This window comes from Leopardus geoffroyi, chromosome E1 (genome assembly GCF_018350155.1).
Source record: "Leopardus geoffroyi isolate Oge1 chromosome E1, O.geoffroyi_Oge1_pat1.0, whole genome shotgun sequence".
Classification (NCBI taxonomy): Eukaryota; Metazoa; Chordata; class Mammalia; order Carnivora; family Felidae; genus Leopardus; species Leopardus geoffroyi.
In genome coordinates, this window is record NC_059330.1 from 22572971 (window position 1) to 22594391 (window position 21421).

Here is a 21421-nt window from a genome sequence, read left to right on the forward strand (position 1 = left end):
CCCAGCACAGTGCTGGAGGCCTGCCCTCCTTGAAGACTGTTGACATGCTGCTGGTTGGCAGCGGACAGGAGGTGGTCCTGGGTGCTCAGTGGGGTGCTCAGCAAGCCGGTCCCCCAGAATAAGGACAGCTGCAGCTCAGCCTCCGGCCTTTACATCCGCCAGGCAAGATTGCTTCCTCGAGTCCCAGGGTAGATGTGCACGGAATCTAGCTCTCCCCACACAGGCCTGTGTGCACACAGCCATCTGCCCACGAGGCTCGGTGACCTCTGAGCCATAACTACTACAGCTGTATCCAAAAACTACCTTCTGTCTCCCAGGGTCACCTGAAGTCTTGACTGGGCACACTGGCTGTCCTCAGATTCCTTTCTGCCCACGTCTTCGAGGCCCATCTCTGTGAGATCAGTGTCAAGTGTCTGAACTCAGTTGGTGTTTCTTGCTATTTAGTCTTAAGGCTGGTTCTTTTGCTACGCAGCTCCCGTCCTCTCGTAGGCTGTTCCGTGGCTTCTCCCATACTCTAGCTGTGAGACCTCGAACAAGTCAAAAGCACCAAACTTCAGTTTCCTCATCTGCTGAACGGGAATATCAATAAGGCCACAGTGGCCCAAGCATCTCCACAAATAATGCAGTCTCTCAAGAGCATGCCTGTGTGCACACAGCCTGGGATTAGCCTGTGGTGTATCAACTCTCTTGTCAGTCTTAACTCTCAGACCTCTGGTGTTCTCTCACCAGATGAGACAGGCTTCTATAGTGAAATTTTATTACAAAATTATAAAGCAGAGCTCTGTAACAAAAAATACACATTTGGGTTTGCTTTAACACCCAAGTAATTCTGAAGACTCTTAATATAAGCCACTTGAAGTAACACATTCACGTCCCCATGATTTCAACCAATTTATACAATATATATTGTGCATGAATTCCTGTACAGCTTATTCTTACTAGCTTGGATCCAACTATTCCAATATATTATGAACCAGTCAGCTCTCCTAAGTCTTGAAACAAGTCTCAAATGAAATCTCAGAACAATCACAGCAAAAGCCATGGAATAACTGGAAGAATTAGAGGTTTTCATGATAATTAAGACCCAAGGATCCATGAGGGGTGGGGGCGGGGGCAGGGGGCGGTGGTTACTCAGAGAGAAAAATCAGGTTTTCTACCTAGATTAGATAGTAACTGAAATGGGATCTTGAATTCCCAGCCTTTATTTGGTATGATAATGATGGATGATGACAAATCGGGGTGGTTTGACACCATTTTTCCTGAATGAAAACCTTCGTCAAAATAGATCAAAAGACTCCAAGGCAAGTTCTTTCTCCAGAATGAAACGATACCAGTTATAATTCTTACTGAGGTTACTAACCTTCAGGATATTATTCGTAACTTCTGTCTAGGAGAGGGACTGTGGGAGGTGGGGAGAGGGAAGGCCTCAGCAGTGAAAGCAAGTTTTAGGGAGAGAGCCAGCATCTGCCCTGAAGTTATTGCTAGATCTTAACTGAGTTGCATAAATATAGACCTGTTTCACAGTGGAATCGAGAAGTGGTGGAATTCTCTGCCAAACTGGTACGCATTGTAAACCATAATATTTACTGTCCAGCAGAAAGGTCAAAGGTCCTCTCACTGACCTCTTGATTCCCCCAATTCCTACAAAGGCTGAGTCCCAGAATCCAGTCATCCAGGGCTTGGTGTAATGTCAAGGTAAGTGGCCCAGTGGTTCAACTGGCAACCACCTTATGCAATCATTTCACTCCTCTGAAGGGGAATAGTGGTTGATGATGGGGGAAAGCCTAAGCACATCTGTACCGATAAACAGGTCCCCTTGGAGTTTCCCACTGTCTTCCAAAGTCATGCTAGGTTCCAGTCTGAGAGAACTTGACTGTTCGGCAGGGGAGTAGGGTGGGGGCGGTGGTCTGCCAAGGCCCTCGGTGTCTAGGGTTTGTGTAGTTCATCCACTGGTGATGGCCGCACACACGGCTCTTCGATAGCATGTGTGTGGGTTCTTGACTAAGCTTCTCCAGCAAACCTAAGCCCTTTGGCTCTCCCAGTGGTAGAACAACCCTAAAAGGGCTCAAGAATCCTCTAGCTCAATGTATGGTCTTTCTAAAGGACCTTGAGAATGCTTCTTCCTGACCTGCCCTCAAGTCAGTGTTCTGAGAAAGGAAATGGGAGTAGAGAGTCCCCACCAACCTGGGGAATTAAGACTTGCAGCTGTCTGCTCAACAGCTGACTCCAGTCTCATTCGGTACCTTCAGATACCCCTCGGGTGTTGAGGTTTGGTCTCCAGGAACTTCAGGAGAAGTCTGGCTAGAGGAGAGCAAGGCTCTCTGCCTTCAGTGAGACCATGGAAAAGAGTGGGACTTCATTCTCAGAGGAAAGTGGTTTGCTATTCCTGTCTGCTGGAGAAGTCAAAGTTAAGCAGAAAGCCCCTGCTTCCACCCAACACTTTCCCTTCTCTCAAACTAAACAGGGATGGCGTGCGGGCCCTAGAGAAGCAGAGAGGCTGTGCGAGCCGTCTCACGCAAACGGACTCAAACTTCCCAGCAGTTTGGGAGCCGGGGTTGGGGTCAGGAGACTCATCGCTTCCAGTCCCAGCACTTAAGGAAGCAACTCTTCATGACTTTGAAATTTTTCAGTAGCAGTTGAGTTTTGTTTCTCACCAGAGCTAAGTTTACTGGTCCAAATTCAGTCCCAAGGAGGATCACTCTCGGTCTGGTAAGCTAACATCTTTTTGGTCTGAAGAAACAAATGGATTTTAGGCAATGTAGCCAGAGACGTTAGCAAAGGTAGGTTAAAGCACAGAAAGCCAGAGCAGAAATAAATCCAAATGTGCTGGGGAGGAAAAGAACCATTTCTACCAGGACTTCTGACCGGTGAAGGCCAGAGGCAGGCAGCTCAGAAGGATGGGCGGGGTACACAAGGGTGAAACTGTTAGGCTTTCGGAGGAAAGGAGGAAGATGCGGTCCAAGTTCTGGCAAGTCCTCTCTTCATCAGGTGCCATCATTACCCCAAGATCACTGAGACAGGGACTTGCCCGTGCAGTCTGTTCCGGTTTCCACCGGCCTCCGGCGCTGCCAGCCAAGAGGTGCGCCTCCGCGGCAGGACAGGCATGCCCAGAGGTGACAGCATCCTTGCTTGCCCGGGTCTTACGAGCACTGCAGATTTTGTTAGCCTGCCCCTCCGCGAGCTGCCCAGTCTGGAGCCCAGACACCTCAAGCTACGTCCCCATAAGGCACTGAAGAAGCCGGTGCAAGCCCTCACGATCGGAAGACGTGTACGGCTCGGATCACGTACTGCCGGCAGATGGGACACTCGTTCATGCGCTTGCCGCACTTGGTGCAGGTCACCATGTGGCCGCACTCCAGCAGGACACAGTCGATGGGCGAGTCCATGCAGATCCTACACAGGTTCTCCTCCACGCTGGACGGCGCCGCTCCCCCTGTACAAACACCGGGCAGGAAGCAGGCGGAGGGGAGGGGAGGCTGTGAGTGCGGAAGAGAACAAACGCCCCAGTCCACACACTTCCCTCAACTGGAGCTCCAGGCAGACATCTCCCCCACCCAGTCCTCAATCCCGGCTGCGTGCTTAATCTGCGCCTCTGTGGGGCAGGCTACAGATCTGAAGAATAAAGTACTTGGAGATCAAACACAAGCCAGCACAGGAGAACTAAATAAGGCCAAGTCCTCAAAGCTTAAAAGAATTTTCAGACAGTTGAGGATGTAATATGGTGAGAAAGTGGCACTTGGGGACTCATTATCCCCTGAGGCAGAACATGCTGAAAAGATAAAGAACTGGTTCCAAAAAGTTTAGATCTAAATGGTACTGTAGTGAACGGCTTGTTAACGATGGCAGGGCTTATCGGTAAACATATCCCCAATTTCATATAGCCAAGGATCAGGGGGGCCCCTGTGCTATCCCACAGACCTCCCCAGGGCCTCCTCCTCGGAGGGGACTTCCGGGCAGAAGAGCCCAGCAGAGATCATAGCTCCCTCTTCTGTGCCCACCCCTGACGCCTGCTCCTTCGCACTGGATCACAGTGTTTATCTCCCCCACCACACCAGGAGCTCCTTAATTCAACAAATCCCACCAATTTCTGCAGTTCTACACTTAGCATTTGTTGTGTGCTCTGAGGTCGGGTATTTCTCTTTGAATCCCTAACATGCCAGTCATGTGGTAGGTGTTCTCTAAATGTCTCATGAATGAACATCTCCCAAAGGAGTGCTAGCAGCTCACGTTTGCGGAATGCTGTGCCAGGCAGGGTCCTAAGAGCTTTGCGTATTTTCACTCTCTGATTCCTCATTAGAAACTAGGAAGTAGGTACTCTTGGCACCTGGGGCCAAGGAGTTAAGTGGCTTGCCCAAGGACACACAACTGCTAAGTAGAGGAGCCAGGATTCGAATCCCAGCAGGCAGGCCTTCCGGGCAAGTGGCCCGAGGACAGGGACTATGGAATTAGTATCAGCTGCTCCGTGCACAGGGCTAGTAGCAGCTGGCTGGCTTGGGCCAGTGATGAGGTGCAGTGGGCATGGCCAGGATCCTAGTTTAGTGCAAACAGAAAATCCACGTCCAAAATCCCAGCCATCCCCAGCATGTTTTAAATGGTAGCCCAAACCAGGTAGCCATAAGCAGGGAGCTGGCCGCGTGCCAGTCACCTGGCCCATGCCACTGCTGCTCTGCACTTTCTTCTGTTTCCTGGACTATTCAAAAAGTCAGGCAACATTTGAGGTGGCCTAGCTGTGAAAGGCAGTGAAACCTACTGGCCCCTTCGAGCAGTTGTTGGCCCCAACAGGGGTTTGGAAAGGACTGAACTATATACATAAAATGATCTAGAGCGAACTGCAGAATATCATACTGATTGCTGTTCCTAGGAACAACGATAAACCCATCTACTCAGTTGCCAGTATTCTCCCAGAGAAACAAACAAACAAAAAAGACAGCATGTGGATTAGCCTGATCTTGGCACCAGGAGAGGGGGTGAGTCTAGAACCCCCAAGGGTTTGTGGGGGCCGAGAACTCAATGTTTGAGGATTTATCTGAGCAAAAAGCCATTTTACTAAAGAACAAGTTTGGGAGAGTCTTCTGAAAGTTTTAAAATGGTCTGCAGGCCCCAACACTACTCTGAGAACATTCTCTCTTGGGGGCAGAGCTCAATCGCACAGCCTTGAGGCTTTCAAAAGGCAGAACGAAGGTATTTTTAGAATGAAGCCCAGGCCCCGCCAGATTTCTGTAGTGCTTTCTGGGGTACCTGCAGGCCCAGTGGCTGTCTTTAACACCCAGGTGGGGGTGTGGCAGCAGGGTGGTATAGGAGTCTTGTGGTCAGAGAGCACCACATGTGACACCTTTCCTGCTCCATCCCGAGAGCAGCTCCAGCCACCGCCCAGCCCTGTATGAACAAGGCTCAGGTCACCTCCCTCTCTTTTTGGTTGGTACCAGGAGCTGTGAAACATGTCAGGCGATTTCTCTGCAGGTACACGCAGAGACCCTCCCCACTCAGACCAGAACAGAGTGAAAACTGCAGGGGAAGGAGCGCCTTAGCAGCAGGAGTATGAAAAATGAAGTGAATGCAACACGCGCCGCTGCTCGCTTTGGTAAATATTTTACAGATGCTGGCTCCCAAGCTCTGGCAACCCTGAGACATGCACATCAGTCTGCCCCTGGGTAGGCTGCCACTCTTCACCTTCCCCAGCTTTCCCAGGGAGGCGAGAAGGACAGTTTTTAAAGATGCTGAGAAGCCCTGGTTCTCCGTGAAATTTTCCCTACGCTGTCTAGATGCCAATACGCTCACAATTCTTAGCCTGCTAAGAGGAAGCAGGGTTAGCAGAGGAGAAAAACAGAAGAGCTCAGAGTCCAAGCACGGTCCCAAATAGAAGCAACTACGTACCGTTCTGGTCTTCAGCACCACACACTGCAAAGGAAAGAAAAAGAAGATGTCTGAATGTGTGATGGCGTGAGGAACGTCTCCAACCAGCCTGTCCTCCCTTTGTGCTCGGACCGCTTCCCTGCTTGGGAGCCAGGCTGGCCAAGAGCCCAGCCAGACTCCCGCCCTCCTCGCTCACACGCTCAGAGCTCACACACAGCTCCCGCTGGCGTGTCCGGTCCAGTCTTGGTAAAAGGGATTCCACTGGTTTGGATGAACAACACTGCCAAGTAGGCAGGACCCTGCAGAGGCACAGTATCCTTTTCTATCACTTTTGAAGCAGCATTAACATCAAGAAGGAAGGAACAGTCAGCCAAGGAGTCTGGGTGAGGTACTCCCATGGGGCCGTGTCCTATTCCCCAGGACATCACAACTCTACAGGGATTTTGGGGACAATCCCAGAGAGGAAAGTGAGTCTGTGAGCAGGTGACTAGTCAGACATCCTCAACTCTGATAAACTAGTGGGACAGGAGAGCCTGAAATCGGATCTCGACCACCAACAGCATGCACGGAATCAAAATGCTGATTGCAGAAGCTAAATCAGGTGGGGAGGAGAGGGCTCTGGGTGAAATTTTAGGAAAAGAGGAGTTTAAAAACAGCTGAATACACACTCCTCTTCCACAGGACTTCTCTGCCTTTCTTATGGCATCCCTCATGAATCGGTAATAGGGAGACGAAGTTCTTTCCCCAAATTCATTCAACCACAGGCCTAGATATTTTGCTGAGCACTGCCTAAAACTGATGCCGTGTAGAATGCTTTGGGAAATGACTGCAGGGAAAGCCCACGATCAGGCAGAATAGATCTATTCCCCTGTACCACGTGTGCAGACGCACCTCCCCATCTCCCAACTGCTCAGGAGGGTATTGCTGGGCGGGGTATGGCGGGGTGGGAGGGGGGGAGGGGGACACGTGGTGGGAAAGGCTATGGACTCCGTCCGGGATGCCTTCAGTTCAAATACAGGCTCTACAATAAAAGGGTAATGCCAATCATGCCTATTTCGTAGGCAGCTCTGAGGATTAAATGAATGTACACAGTGCCTAACCCGGTCCTGGCACTCAACTTCAAATGGCAGCTATTACTGGCCGGTGCAGATGCGTAAGGTGACTCCTTCCTTGGCTAAAAGCACGGAAATCTAGTCAGGTCGGTGCCGTCAGGCTTTAGAGTGAGAGCAAGCAAGCGGTCCGGGTCCGTGTGCAGCTGCCGCGCAGCCGGCCCCTCACCCAGGTGCTGGAGGCCCTTCTGGTCCTTGTACAGCCGCGTCACCCTCTCCATCAGCTCCCACTTCTCACAGCAGCCCTTGTAGTTGACGAAGTTACGCGCCAGGATCTCCTTCAGCTGCCGCACGGTCAGACCTTCAATGTCCTCCAGGTCGGTCAGGTCAGACAGAGAGGCCCTCCGGCCTGGGACGAAGCCGTCCTCTGAGTCGACAGACTGCAATGGCAATGGTGAGATCGGTGGGCTCAGCTCTTACCTCCCAAGCTCTCGCCAAGAGACCGTGCTTCTGGGCCCGACCTCAAGAAGTAAGTAGGAACAGAGGCAGGAAGAGGACCTGGCCTGGTGCTTTGCTTTGCAAAAGAGCCCCCAGTCTCTTCCTGACCCACAGTCCTGGGCTCAGGCACAGCCAGCCCCAAACCCACCAACCGGTGTCATACAGGAGAAGGCGCACCGGTTTGAGTCACGCGGCCCGAATTTTGACTCCTCCACCGACTGATGCTAAACACCATCGAGCAAGTTGCTCGCCTCTCTAAGCCCGTCTTCCCCTCCGTAAAGGAGAAATTGCCGTCCTGCCGCACAGGGTTCCTGTGAAGATTAAAGGTAGCAACACAAGAAACCACCAAGCATAGTGCTGGCCTTTCCCCTCTTCCCTGGAGTGAGTTCTGCTTCCCTCTGGAAGAGGCAGACTTCCCTGGCCAGCACTCCTCTGTACGCGACCTCGACCACAGCTTCGTGGCCCTGCTGGCTGTGCCCTCTGGACTGGCCCCGCCGTGGCTGAAGCCTGAACTCCGTCTCATCTTTCCTCCTGATTTTCTGACCTCCTTCTCCTGACAATAGCTACTGTGTGCTAGAAGCAGAAGAAAAGAACGACAAGATTTGCGCGGCAGCACCAGGAGCCTGCCCTCTGGCGACTTACAGAAAGGCAAGAGACTAGAAACAAAGGGGCCGCGAGGCTCCCTGGTCTCCACTGTGACCTCACAACTCCTCACTTAACAACTAACGGCTTCCAAGGTTTATCTGGAACGCTAACACTAAGCTCCACCCCTGAAAACAGATTGGTAAGACTATCATCACAGGCTGATTCTTCACTTCTGAGTCCGCTGAGAGGGTCCCAATCACAGCCTGGCAACACCAGTGAAAGAACAAAGGCAAAGGCACAGACCCGAGCAGAGGCCCCACCTGGGTCTCATCCTCAGCAGGTGCTCTGGCTGTGCTCTCCGGGTAGACGAGTTCCTCTTGGTCCTGAGACACATGGCCATTGGCCTGTGGGAAGAGAAAGGTGCCATCACATCCACAGAGACGACCCAGGGATTTGCACAGCATGGCCCTCTTCCCAGCTCATACCATATCCAAACGTTTTCCCATCTCCCCCGGAAATCTGGTGTCTCGAACCACAGCATTACAAAAGACTGCTCTTTAATACTGACTCTGTCGGGGGGAGAAACAATACAAACAGATTTCAACTCTAAAAAACAAGCAATACATTACTTCTGCTCACCACCAGGGTGGCATTAGTGGCCACTCACCATCAATGTGATCTCAGCTTGAACAGTCCAAGTGAGGGGAGGACCACAGGTCCACTGCACTGCAGGCTGCTCTCTAACTGCCATCCAGGTTCTCCTTGATGCTGATCCCAAACTGCCCTTCCTGTAACTTCTACCCACCATCCTTGGTTCTACCCCTGGAACCAATGTCCACGATCTTCTCACAAATTGTTCAAGTCATGTCTTCTTGCCTCCACACCATATCTTCCTGGCTTCCTCATTTGACCCAGATGAGACTTTTTAGACCCTTATCACTCTGTTCCCTCTCTTCCATCCAGTCACTGCTCTTACATTCTAGAAATGTGCTCCGACCAGCAGTGCACACTATTACTAAGAGCTATCTTGATACCTGGTCAAAAATTACCTTAATGCACCAGAGAATCTATTAGCCTAAAACTATAAAGACAGATGTCTATGCTTAAGGAGTTTAGAATTCTAACTTCTCAAAAGGCTTTGTCAAAGAGGAGTTAAAACTGTGAGCCTCCTAGTTCCATCACCATTTTTTTAATGTATATTTTGAGAGACAAAGAGAGAATAAGTGGGGAAGGGGCAGAGAGAGAGGAAGAGAGAATCCCAAGCAGGCCTGCACTGTCAGTAAGCAGAGCCTGACACGGGGCTCAATCTCACAAAGTGGGAGATCAGGACCTGAGCCAAAATCAAGAGTCAGATGCTTAACCAACTAAACCACGCAGGCACCCCACCCCACCCCCGCATCACCATTTAAGCCACAACCCCCTTAACTAGAGCCTCTTCACCCACTGCTCCCTCCAAGCAAAGGTCCTGGTGTGAGCCAGGAGCGAACAGGTGTCTGAGCTCACAGGCCTTTCCTCCAGACTCTCAGAACAATAAAGGGACAGCCCAGGAAACCAGTCCCCCATGGCCCCAACCACTCATCCCAGATTACGATGCATGACATAGAGCTAATTAAGAAGAGGCCAATAACTACAATGGAAATGAAAAGTAAAAATCACCACCACCACCAAAAATGCCAGGTGGTGGTGAGATCACACATGTAGCATACATGTACGGGGATGCACCCAAAACAGTATCTGGTTCTCCCTTAGCTTTACGTGGATGTGGTACCCACCAGTCTCCTGGAGTTACAAAGCCTTTCCGAGCCTAACCTCCTAAGTAGACAGCTTCTGTATGTCCTTTTTTCCTAGAAAGAGAAACTGGAATCCACACTGCAAAGCATGCTCTTGTCTTTTCAGTTTGCCCACTGGCTAAATCAAAATCTGTAACTAGTGTCTACCCACTATTTTGCTTATTCCACCCACTTCTACCCCTAGTAGTGATGGCCAGGGTGCTAAGGGAAAGGGAAAGAAGCCTGGAGCGGACGCCATGGCAGATTTGCGTCCTCGGTGCAGGTAGTCTGCACGAGTTACTTGACTTCCCATGTCTCTTCTCCTGGTTTGAAAACTGCAGATGTCACCAGAACAGGGGATGTGAGCTGTGACCTGCGGGTGCAGCCTGGAACTTCTGCTTAAGGGCAGGAAGTTAAGAACCTACTCCTTTTCATGGAAAAACCCACCTGAAAGTTCTTTAGGGAACAGCAATTTCCTCAAGTTACTTTCCGGGCTCCCCATAAACAGGAGTGCTCAACCCAGCCAAGGGAGGAAATCATACTAGGGGGTAAAACCTGCCAGGAGACAGAGCCCCAGTGTAGGGAAGAGTTAAACTCCAGCTGGGGAGAGGGCACACCACAGCCCCCAAGAGAGCTACGTGAGTTTACTGCAGGTGAAGTAAGCCAGCACCCTGGCCTTTATGCCTCAGTGCCTGCCAGAGCTGAATCAGGGGCCCAGTCCCGGCGAAGGAGGGGGTCACAAGCAAGAGGCAGCGGCCAGCCACGGCCTGCACTGGACCTAACACTAGTGCTAAGCCAGCTGTAAGAGGTTCCCAGCTCTTCAGACCCGCTGTCACGCCAGCCAGTCCTCCCAACATCCTGGTGAGAGCAAAAGTGGTCTGGGATCGCTAACCCCATTTCATCGATGAAGGCTCAAAGCTTGCCCAAGGTGACCAAAGAGTCAGTGACAGATTGGATATGGAAACCAGATCTTCTAGGTCCTAATGCCAAAAAAACAAAAGGGTCACCGAGGCACTTCAGTGTATCTCTGGGGCGCCACCACTCCTGACACGCTGGGTAAGTGTACTGGCCTCGCTCTAACCCAGTAGCTGGTTTGCACATCTACCTTCCCTCTCACAGGGGCTTCCTGAAGGCACGGGCAGCTCTGTACTCCCCAGGCCTGGTTCACAGCTCTGCCAATGTGCTGCTCTTTGCCTGCTGTTTCTAAGCCCCCTGGGAGGATGCCAAGGCCACTTCCCATTCCATAGTATACCAACCACAACCTGACCCAAACGGTGACTGGCGAGAGAAGCAGCGACCGTGTTTTGGTCGCAGTGTTCCTCCGTTCTCCCTTCCCTCTCCATGTGCCTTTTCCTACGTGCCTTGTGACGGTTACTAAGGCACCGAGCTCCCCACCTGGCTAAGGAAGACTGATAACAAAGATAAGCAGGAGGGCAGTCTGCACAGAACTAAATTTGGAATTAACAGCTTTCTCACAATATTTCTGGAACAATGAGTTTTTAAAAACTAACAGGGATATATGTCTGTATTGAGAAGATACAAAAACCACAAAAATACCTGATGCTGTGCATTATCGTCTCTGAAAGAAACAAAACCGGGGTCTGATGTCCAGAAAACATGCCTGCATCAGTAGGCAGAAGGGACACTTAGCCTCACGCCCACTCGCACACAGCGAGCAGGAGAGCGCATTGAGCCCCCTGACCGGCCGAGGGCGGCCGTGACCCGGTGCATACCTGCTGGGTTTCCTGAGCCTGGGCTGGGGGAACAGAGGTGGCCTGTGCGGACGAAGAGGCGAGGTGAGGCGAGGTAGGAGGTACCGTGCTGGCGCGAGGCTGGGTCAGGAAGGCCTGCTGCTCGGGGACATCCGCGGACAAGGTGGGCGCGCGAGTCCTGCCCTCCTGGGAGATTACGGGCTGCTGGCCAAGCACCAAGAACACCAGCTCCTCTTTCTCCCGGCACATTTCGGTGGAGGTGTCATGGAGGCTGAGATAGTCCCTGAGGTCCTTCACCTTCATCTTCATGAGCTCCTCCCGCCGAAAGGCCGTGGCTCGGAACCGCTGGCACAGAAGGCAGAGGCGGGGCCCGTTTCCCACCTGGCTCGAACAGCTCAGGCAGAAATTCTTCTTGCAGTCCAGGCAGGTCTGCTGCTTAGAGCAAGAGGCAGCGGAAGCCATGTCAGACTGAGGACAAGAGGGGTGGGATGGGGGCCTACGGCTGCATGCCCAGCAAGGCCTCCCCCAATCACTCCTACTTGTACTAAGCTACCTATTTTTTAGGCTATTTTATTTTTTTTTTTTTAATTTTTTTTTTTCAACGTTTATTTATTTTTGGGACAGAGAGAGACAGAGCATGAACGGGGGAGGGGCAGAGAGAGAGGGAGACACAGAATCGGAAACAGGCTCCAGGCTCTGAGCCATCAGCCCAGAGCCCAACGCGGGGCTCGAACTCACGGACCGCGAGATGGTGACCTGGCTGAAGTCGGACGCTCAACCGACTGCGCCACCCAGGCGCCCCTTTTAGGCTATTTTAAAGTAGGCCCCGCGGCCCGACATGGGGCTTGAACGCACGTCCCCGAGATCAAGAGTCGGACGCTCTACCGACTGAGCCAGCCAGGCGCCCCAGGATGCGGGTGCCAGCTCCCTTTTTCAGGTTGAACACCACCCCCAGACGGCAGACCTCCCCCCGCCCCGTATGCATCTGTGTATCCATGTACAGGACGCTACGTTTATTATTCCAGTTGAGGCTTACTTTTTCATTGTACAGATAGAGAAACAGAGGTACTAAGAATACCAGCTTTAGGGTCAGAAAAAAAAACAACATTTTTATTTAGTCTCCCCCCTCCATTGTTTTCAAAAGTTTATTTATTTATTTTTTGAGAGACAGCACAAGCAGGGGAGGGGCACAGAGAGACAGAGGATCATAAGCATGCTCTGCACCATCAGCACAGAGCCCAACTCGGGACTCGATCTCACAAAGCTGTGAGATCATGACTTGAGTGGAAATCAAGAGTTGGACGCTTAACTGACTGAACCACCCAGGTGCCCCTCTTCCCCATTTTTTATGGTGTCACCTTGGGTGTGTAACTTAGCCTCTCTAGCCCTCAGTTTCCTCATCTGTAAAATGGGGGCAGTAATAGTATCTACTTCATATGACCGTTGTATAGTTAAGAGAGAATGCATTTAGCATATCTGACACATGATTCTTCAAAGTGTTAACTCTTTTAATTATTATTTCTAGGAAATGGGAGATAATTTTGACAGCCAGGATTCAAACTCTGAACTACGACTCTTTCTACTTTACTGCTGAGAAAAGAAAGCAAATGCATATGTATGATGGTGGTTACTACTATTATTAATTAAATTTACTGAGAGGCCACGATGTGCTAGGGCCTGTCATTTAATTCTCAAAGCAACCCCGCAAAGCACTACTGTAGCACTGTATTATGTATTAATGTACATAATCATTAATCAATCATTATTAACAGGCCTCCCTGTTTCACCAAGCAGGCGAGGCCCAGAGAAATTAAGCACCGTACTCGAGGGCAGGCAGGGAACAGCAGAGCTGGGACTCACACTGCAGGCCTGTCCATGTGGAATGTCCGCAGCCACGCCCGTTGCACCAGGCCATGCTGCCTAACTCAGTCCCGGTCAAGCCTACAGCAGGACCTAGTCCAGGGCCTGGCTCTCCATCTCCAAACCCCGCCCAGGAAGGCCCAGAGTGCTGGCAATCCAGAGACACACGGCAGCATACCGAAGGCAAATACTTAGACAGCTACAGGGGCCCCCCAGACGCGATTAAGGAGCTCTCATCTGCGCAAGTGCAGAGTGTCCCAGCCGCACGACGAGAGCACCTAGCAGGTAGGAGGTACTGCATGACAGCAGCCTCTCCCATAATGGCAGACCACACAGCACATGAGGGCTTGCTCAACTCACAGGAAGCAAATCCTCAGCCTCTCGCCCTACAGGCTGAGCCAGCACAGCGACATCTGACTGAGCTCTGTCCCAGCCAAGAGCAGGCCACACTCCCACGGCAGAGGTAATCCATGGGCACGCTGGCATGGCCCTGGAAGCAGACACTAGTCCTCTAAAGAAATTAAAAACTTTTCATCCTCTGGTGACTTGAGCATTAACTAAATATTTCTGTTCCCTCTCTTCTAAATATAGAAAGCTGAATTCAAACTCGCAAGAATGCCCGAGAGACTTAGGTTCTCCTAGGCGAGATCAGATACCCCTGTGCAGGCTGAAGAAGGCTCCAAGTGGCATTTGTGTCATAAAGGGAAACGGGCATGACTACCACCCAGTTTTGACCACTCATACTTAGAAGGCGTTTTGAAAGGGCACATATCCAGCTCCCTCACTCTCTACAGTCATAACCAGACAATAAAATGGTCAGAGCCCAAGTTAAAAGGACACATGGCTGCACGAGCATCATAACAGTCCTGAAACCTGTAGCCACTCAGGTGGAAAATAGATGTTTTGGGGTCCTGGGGGGTTCATTTAGATCTAAAGCTTTTCTATTGGGAAATGAAATACGTTTAGGATGACTGATCATGAAATGACGAGGCTTTGGTGTCATAAAGCTGCAGGTCCTGACGTGGAACATTACTTAAGTCAATGCAGTTTGACAAGACCTAGCCTGATGCAATTAAAAACCCTGAGTTGCTCAATCAGCCAGATCTAAACAACTCTCTATTCTTTCTTCAAATGTGCCCAGCTTATTGGATTATTGGATACAAGATCAGAATGCAAAGGCAGCCACCCAGCTTCTCCATATCCCCTTGCTCGCAGGGGACTCTCAAGTCAGCCGGCATCTGAAACACCCCCTCAAGGAGTGAGACAGCCTCCAGGCTAGCATACCAGCCTGCAGAGCCAGGACAGAACAAAGGGAAAGGAGAAAACGGCTGTCAACAAACGTGGGCAGAATGAGCAAAGGCAACACATGTGTATAAATTCTAGCAAACCCTGCAAACCAACTGAGTAACAAGGAAGCATGAAAGATGAGTTAGCGGAGCCAACGTCCCTGCAAAATTGCCAGGAGTACAGCACCTCCAGGCAGGCACCGCCCTTCAAGGGATGCCCGGCGTGGGGGGCGGGTCGCTCTCCTTGGCTAATCTGCCCTTGTTATTCCTCCCCACTCCCCGCACAGGTGGGACAGCCCCTCCTCCGCACCAGCCTTCCTATGGGCATTTCTCCCTGCAGCCCACTGCGGGGGGAAGAGGACAGCCTGAGGAGTGACACAGTTAGGATTCATTCCTGGCAGGTCCCTTCCTCGCTAAGGGAACTTGTACAAAACAAGTAAATTCCCAGGGCATCAGATTCCTCACCTGTAACATCAGAAGGTCAACCCACCTCTAAGGGTTACTGAAAGCATTACATGAGGTCATGCATAGGAAACCTTAGCATAAGGTGGGCACTCACAAAAAAAGGTAACACAGTCACCTTTTATTCCCTTCCCCCCTTTGCCTTATCTCTGAGCTTCTGCCAGTACTCTGAGATCCCAAGATCTCTTCCAGTTTCTAAGTACGACCTCCTCCTCCGCAGCCTCCCCCAACTGGTCCAACTAAAGAGGCTGAGCACCAGCCCCCCCACCCCACTTTCCAAAACGGTCGGGGCCCCTGCCAAACTACGGATGGGTATTGCAAATACAGAGGAGGTTTTGGCTTGGGGCAAAACCTTTGGCTTGTCATCCCTCTCTAGGACTAAAAACTCTAAGGCAGGGGGTACAAGCTATGTTCTCTCCAGATAGTCCTGAATGTTATCTGTGTATTGTACTGGATGAGTATTCAGAAGATACTGACCACAATGAAGAAAAGAAAAACAGCAGGATCCTCGTAATCATTTCCTTTCAACCAACTTCTAGAAAACACATTTTAAAAGCCTGTGGTTGTTATTTGCCAAGCCCTAAAGATATGAATGCTGATCCACTTAAGAAGGAAGTTACAAATGAAAAATTCTCTTAGGAGAAAACATCCTTAATATTCACAAAGTCCACTGTGAATTACACAAAATTAATTCTTATTTTTGTGGCAAGACAACATCGTACCACTAGCCATCTTTTTCCGTTCAAATTGGAACTTTTCTTCCTCTCATACCCCCAAAAGCTCTTTTTGCTACAGAAGCTTTCTCCTTATCTCTTTGATCTCTTTTGTTTCTCTGTTCAAAATCTTTCTTATGCTTCCTTGCTATCTGGTGACAAGCTCCTTCCAGCGGAAGTCATGGCCTTTCACCATCTGATCCCAGCGTGGTCCACCCTAACTCCTCGAGGATCTTGCACTCTGGCCAAACAGGCCACTCACAGTTCCCAAACACACCTGGCACTTGCCCCACCTCTGGTGTCTTTACTTCAGCCGCTGCTTTGCAGATCAATAAACTTTCTTTCATCCAGCTAGAATTATCTGGTGTCTCAATTTACCAGCAATGCCTGATTCCCTAGTACACAACTTGCACAGTTGCTATGAGGGCCTCCTTAGCCAGCCAGGGAGCTCCCCGAGGGAAAGGCCGACTCAGCTCCGTCTCCACAAACCTGTAACCTCTAGCTGCAAGCACACTGCTGCAGCAGCAGAGTTGGGCCCTCAATGAAAATCTTCAGCATGGAATTATCAACCCCGAAGTAATGAAAACAAACTCTCCAGCCTACTTCCTCCTTTACAAACTGTTCGCAACTCAACTGCCTAGTCATTCATTCATTTATCAAATCATATTGCCTATGACTGCATGTCAGTCACTGTTCTACTAGCACTGGGGACAAAGTTGCAAACAAAATCAACAGAATCCCCATCCTGTGCTCCACCTCTGAAGATGGGCCATGCACAAACATTTACGTCAGGTGGAAACAGGCACCATACACAAAAATGAAGCCTACTCCCACGTTCACCTACCCGCCATTCTCTCTTCTCGGGGGGCAGTTTCCTTGCTCACTCATTCTCTTTTCTGGCTCAGAAATGTCAGGAACTCTCCAGATCCCTTGGTTCTCTCAACATGCTTTTCAACATGCTTAGTGTGCTGGTGCCTGAGCTGATCACCATCACTGCGCTCGCTCTCTGCTCCCCTCCATTCGCCTTCCACAGGGTATAACTGATGTTTTCAAGAAAAGGTCATACAAACCTAGAGCAAATTCACGCAGCCTCACTGAAACAAATGTCTTTCCTGTTCCAAAGGAACAGGAAGTTACTTTGCCACTTCTTCCCGGAGTTGTTCCCAGCATTTCTCGTTGAAAACAGCAAGGTCTTGGACTATCCAACAGACTCTAGTTGCACCTGAGGAGTCCTGGAAACTACTGACTACCTTAAACAGAGCAATTTCTTCATCTCTAAAATGGGAACAAACAATACACACGTTTCATAGGCTGTGTTAAGGGGTCAAAGAGGGAACGCATTTGAAACACCAAGCTCAGTGCCCGGCAGGTGACAAGCAGCCCATGGGCCTCCTGCCCATCTCGCTTCGGCTCCCGAACCCACCCCACCGTCTCCATCACTAAGAGGACTCCCAGCTCCTTCTAGTCTCCGCATCAGCCTCCGTCCAAGGACTCGACCTTCCAGTCTAAGTGTAAGGGGAACAGTGTCGCAGCCACTGAACCACAGCTCCCCTGGCCACCTGCAGTGGCCTCTCTGGTGGCATTCTAGCAGTGACCAGGGCGGCCAAGCAAATCGTGGCAAAGCTCTGCTGAGAGCCCACCTTCGCTGCATTGGAGCGTAGGCAAAACACAACCTACGAGGCAAAATGCCAGTCCTCCTCCACCTTATGGGGACAAAAGGGTGGTCAGCACTACAGGAATTCTCTGACGTGCTGAATGTCTTCTGGGAGGCAGCTTGGGAATTCAAAGAGCTGGGTGTGAATCCTGGCTCTGCCCTCTACTAACCACATGATCTTGGGGGCACTACCTAAGTGGAGGGAAAAGACGGAGTCATTCAATCCCTCTTACGCCATCTGCCAGGAACTTGACAAACAGTCTCCTTCTTAACAGTTAAACTCTAAAGCCTCAGTTTCTTATTTGTAAAATGGGAGTTTCGGGACCCTGAAACCTCTATCACAGAGACACTGCGAGGATGAAATGAAACCAAAACATCCACACAGCTCACAGCAGACCCTGGCATACAGCACGTGGCTTAAAAAGTAGCTCTTCCGGGGGCACCTGGGTGGCGCAGTCGGTTAAGCATCCGACTTCAGCCAGGTCACGATCTCGCGGTCCGTGAGTTCGAGCCCCGCGTCAGGCTCTGGGCTGATGGCTCAGAGCCTGGAGCCTGTTTCCGATTCTGTGTCTCCCTCTCTCTCTGCCCCTCCCCCATTCATGCTCTGTCTCTCTCTGTCCCAAAAATAAATAAACGTTGAAAAAAAAAAATTTTTTTTTAAAAAAAAGTAGCTCTTCCTCTCAAAGTCCCCGTCAGCGCCATTCTAACATCACATCCAGGGCTGCAAACCGCCCGCTCTGCAGAAGAATGCAGGAATTCCCAGGTCAGGGTTCACCTTCAGCCCCGGCCGTGCTTGACTGAGGAGAATATGCCGCCTCTGAGCCCTAACCAGGGACGCCCGCACCCAGGCACAACTCCCCAGCCACTGGTCTCCCCTGCTGCTTGCTAATCTGGAAAACATGATGACTACCGCGCATGGCCAGTGAAGTCGCTACAGTAAAGGAGCCCCGGTCTTTGTCCTGTCAGGGTCTTGATGTACCTGAGATGTCCTCGGCACTACGAGTGATAAAAAGAACAAGTTAATCTGCGCCCGGGCTTTTTATGACGACAGCGAATGAAGGGAGTAACACTGAGTGCCTGGTCCGTTCCAAGCATCATGCTGGATACCCCTGGTGGCCTAACCATTTTATTCTCACAACACTGTCCGATGCGTATGACTATTACACCCCCATTTTAGAGACGGGGGAGGGAAAGAATCTCCAGAAAAGTTAGGTCATATGGCTTGTAAGCAGCAAAGCTGACATCTGAATTCAGGCCTGTCTGGCTCCAAATCTACGCTGAGATGCTCTGCTTTGGGCTAGTTTTTCTTTAACAATCTTGTGAAGGGATCAGGTGTGGGTTATGGGATCAGGCAACAGCAAGGCGACAGGCATTACAGAGGGGTCGGCAGGCTTGCCCGAGGACCTGAGGCTGTAGCGGCCCAGCGGGCCATGAGGTCAACACTCACCTTCCTGGCCATGTTCGCGAAGTGGGCCCCGCAAGCCTTGCAGCTTGGTTCCGAGCCTGTGGGGGAGGGGAAGGAGCTGTACCCAGGGTTGGAATAGGCCTGCGTCCTGGCTCCCTGGGGCGGGGGGACCTCCTCAGGCTGTCCATCCAGGCAGAACCAGTTGCAGCAGGTTGCCCACATGATAAAATCTGGTGCGAGGGAGGAAGGGGAAAAGGGTCAGAGTTAAGACACACCTCTACTGCATTCCCCCATTCCCGAGGGCACAAGTGAGCCGGGATACTCCATCCACACCTGCTGCCAGAGTCGAGCGTCGAGGTGAAGACATGTTTTCAGGGGCCGTAGGTTTCTCGCCACCTCCTGCTTCACCAGTGGCCATTGCACACAAGACAGACGCCTGATCTACCAGGACGACACGGACGGCCGAGATGGCACCCTACCTTTGAAAGGTTGCTGAGCTATGTTTTGGTTTAATCTGAGACCGGACTTCAAGTAAAGAACTACCTTAGCAATCATAAGTGACCTAATTCCCACTTTATTCAGGAAGATGAATTTGCTCCTAGAACTCAGGTAGATAGAACTTTATCAGGGGCGCCAGTGTGGCTGAGTGAGTTAAGCGTCTGACTCGGATTCAGCTCAGGTCATGATCCCATAGTTTGTGAGTTCAAGCCCCACATCAGGCTCTGTGCAGGCAGCTCGGAGCCTGCTTAGGATTCCCTCTCTCCCTCTGCTCCTCCCCTACTTGTGTTCTCTCTCTCTCTCTCAAAATAAACAAAAGTTTTTTTTTTTTAACTTAAAAAAAGAAAGGACTTTATCATACATGCACATGCACACACACAAGTATAATCCCATATTCACAATGACCATGGAGAGGAACTATTATTATTTCCTTCAGAGATGAGGCAACCCAGGCTCAAAGAAGTCAAGGTCACCCAGCTAATATACAGAGAACTGAGATTCTGAAAACCCAGGTCTTCTGACTCTAAACCTAATGTTCTTTTCCTGTACCATGCCACCCACCTTGATTTCCCCTCTGCCAGCCAGCAGAGCAAACTGCTCTGACGTTTTTTCTTCCAGTCCTTCCTAAACCTCTCTCCCAGCAGCTTAAACAGTTTGTTGCACAGACATTCTTACCCTCTATTTTCTGCCACTAAAGCATAAATTCCTTGAGGGCAGGGATGACTTCTTAGCCACGTGTGTACTGCATCCTAGCAGTGTCCTGCACACAGAAGACGCTCAACCAATGTTTGTAACCTTGCTGAAGAGGTGCCTCTATGGGTTTATTAAGAAATTCTGGAATATTATTCCCATTTAACATATCAAATAGGGGTGCTCCTTTGTCCAAAGGAGATTTTTTTTTAAGTTTATTTATTTTTGAGAGAAAGAAAGAGTGTAAGTGGGGAAGGGACAGAGAGAGAGAGACAGAGGGAGATAGAGAGAGAAAGAGAGAGAATCCCAAGCAGTCTCCACACCACCAGTGCAGAGCCCAATAAGGGGCTCAAACTCACGAATGGCTGGTTCATGACCTGAGCCAAAGTCGGATGGATACTTAACTGATTGAGCCACCCAGGCGCCCCCGATTTTCTTTTTTAATTTTAGAGAGAAAGAGTGAGAGGGAAAAAGAGAGAATCCTAAGTAGGCTCCATGCTCAGCATGATGCAGGGCTCAATCCTACGACCGTGGGATCATGACCTGAACTGAAATCAAGAGTCCGGGGGCGCCTGGGTGGCGCAGTCGGTTAAGCGTCCGACTTCAGCCAGGTCACGATCTCGCGGTCCGTGAGTTCGAGCCCCGCGTCGGGCTCTGTGCTGTCAGCTCAGAGCCTGGAGCCTGTTTCCGATTCTGTGTCTCCCTCTCTCTCTGCCCCTCCCCCATTCATGCTCTGTCTCTCTCTGTCCCAAAAATAAATAAACGTTGGGGGAAAAAAAAAAAATCTTTAAAAAAATAAAAAAAATCAAGAGTCGGACACTCAGCCGACTGAGGCACCCAGGCACCCCAAATGCTTTAAGTAGGCTCCACACCCAGCACGGAGCCCAGTGTGGGGCTTGAACTCACAACTGAGATCAAGACCTGAGCTGAGATCAAGTTGCTTAAGCGATTGAGCCACCCAGATGCTTAAGATCACAGAACAAAGAAGATCCAATCCCTCAAATGTCAGAATAACCTAAAGTTGCAAAAGGGTCCCCTGAAATGCCAAGCATTGCCGTGATGAAGTAAGAGTGTGCTTTTCTTAGTACACCATGGCAGTCAATATGGACATTTTGAGCCTGAACTCTCTGCCTACAGAAATAATAAATGAAACATTTAGTGTTACTATTCAATAATCAGGTCACACAGAAGAATGGTACCTTCTGCTCTGCCTCCTGACTCATGCAAAGTGCCTTTGTAAATTATAGTTCAAACATGTGCTAAGCTGGGAAGTACTAACAGTAAGAAGCCGACTGGTTCAAGCTTGGTCATCTCACAGAGGAAAAGACAGAGGCCCAGCAGGAGGATTCACTTCCTGGTTCACACAGCTATAACCTTAGGTCTCCTG

The 21421-nt window shown here is 50.5% G+C and overlaps 1 protein-coding gene across 10 annotated transcripts in view; it reads right to left on the bottom strand.

Annotated features, from left to right (window-relative positions):
• Positions 1 to 740: 740 nt before the first annotated feature.
• The window catches only part of RFFL (ring finger and FYVE like domain containing E3 ubiquitin protein ligase), a 66865-nt gene continuing 46184 nt past the window's right edge, over positions 741 to 21421 (bottom strand). For 5 of the 10 annotated variants that reach the window (XM_045488118.1, XM_045488120.1, XM_045488119.1 and 2 more), the window contains 6 exons: positions 18889 to 19076; positions 11488 to 11901; positions 8306 to 8389; positions 7132 to 7342; positions 5875 to 5898; positions 741 to 3433 (listed from right to left, as the gene is read on the bottom strand). In XM_045488118.1, the coding sequence (XP_045344074.1) occupies positions 3252 to 3433; positions 5875 to 5898; positions 7132 to 7342; positions 8306 to 8389; positions 11488 to 11901; positions 18889 to 19068 (1095 nt within the window). In that variant the 5' untranslated portion in view covers positions 19069 to 19076 and the 3' untranslated portion in view covers positions 741 to 3251. Of the gene's footprint in view, positions 3434 to 5874; positions 5899 to 7131; positions 7343 to 8305; positions 8390 to 11487; positions 11902 to 18888; positions 19077 to 19179; positions 19288 to 21421 lie in introns of those variants that run through there. The other 5 variants (XM_045488113.1, XM_045488114.1, XM_045488123.1 and 2 more) reach the window with 5 other exon arrangements.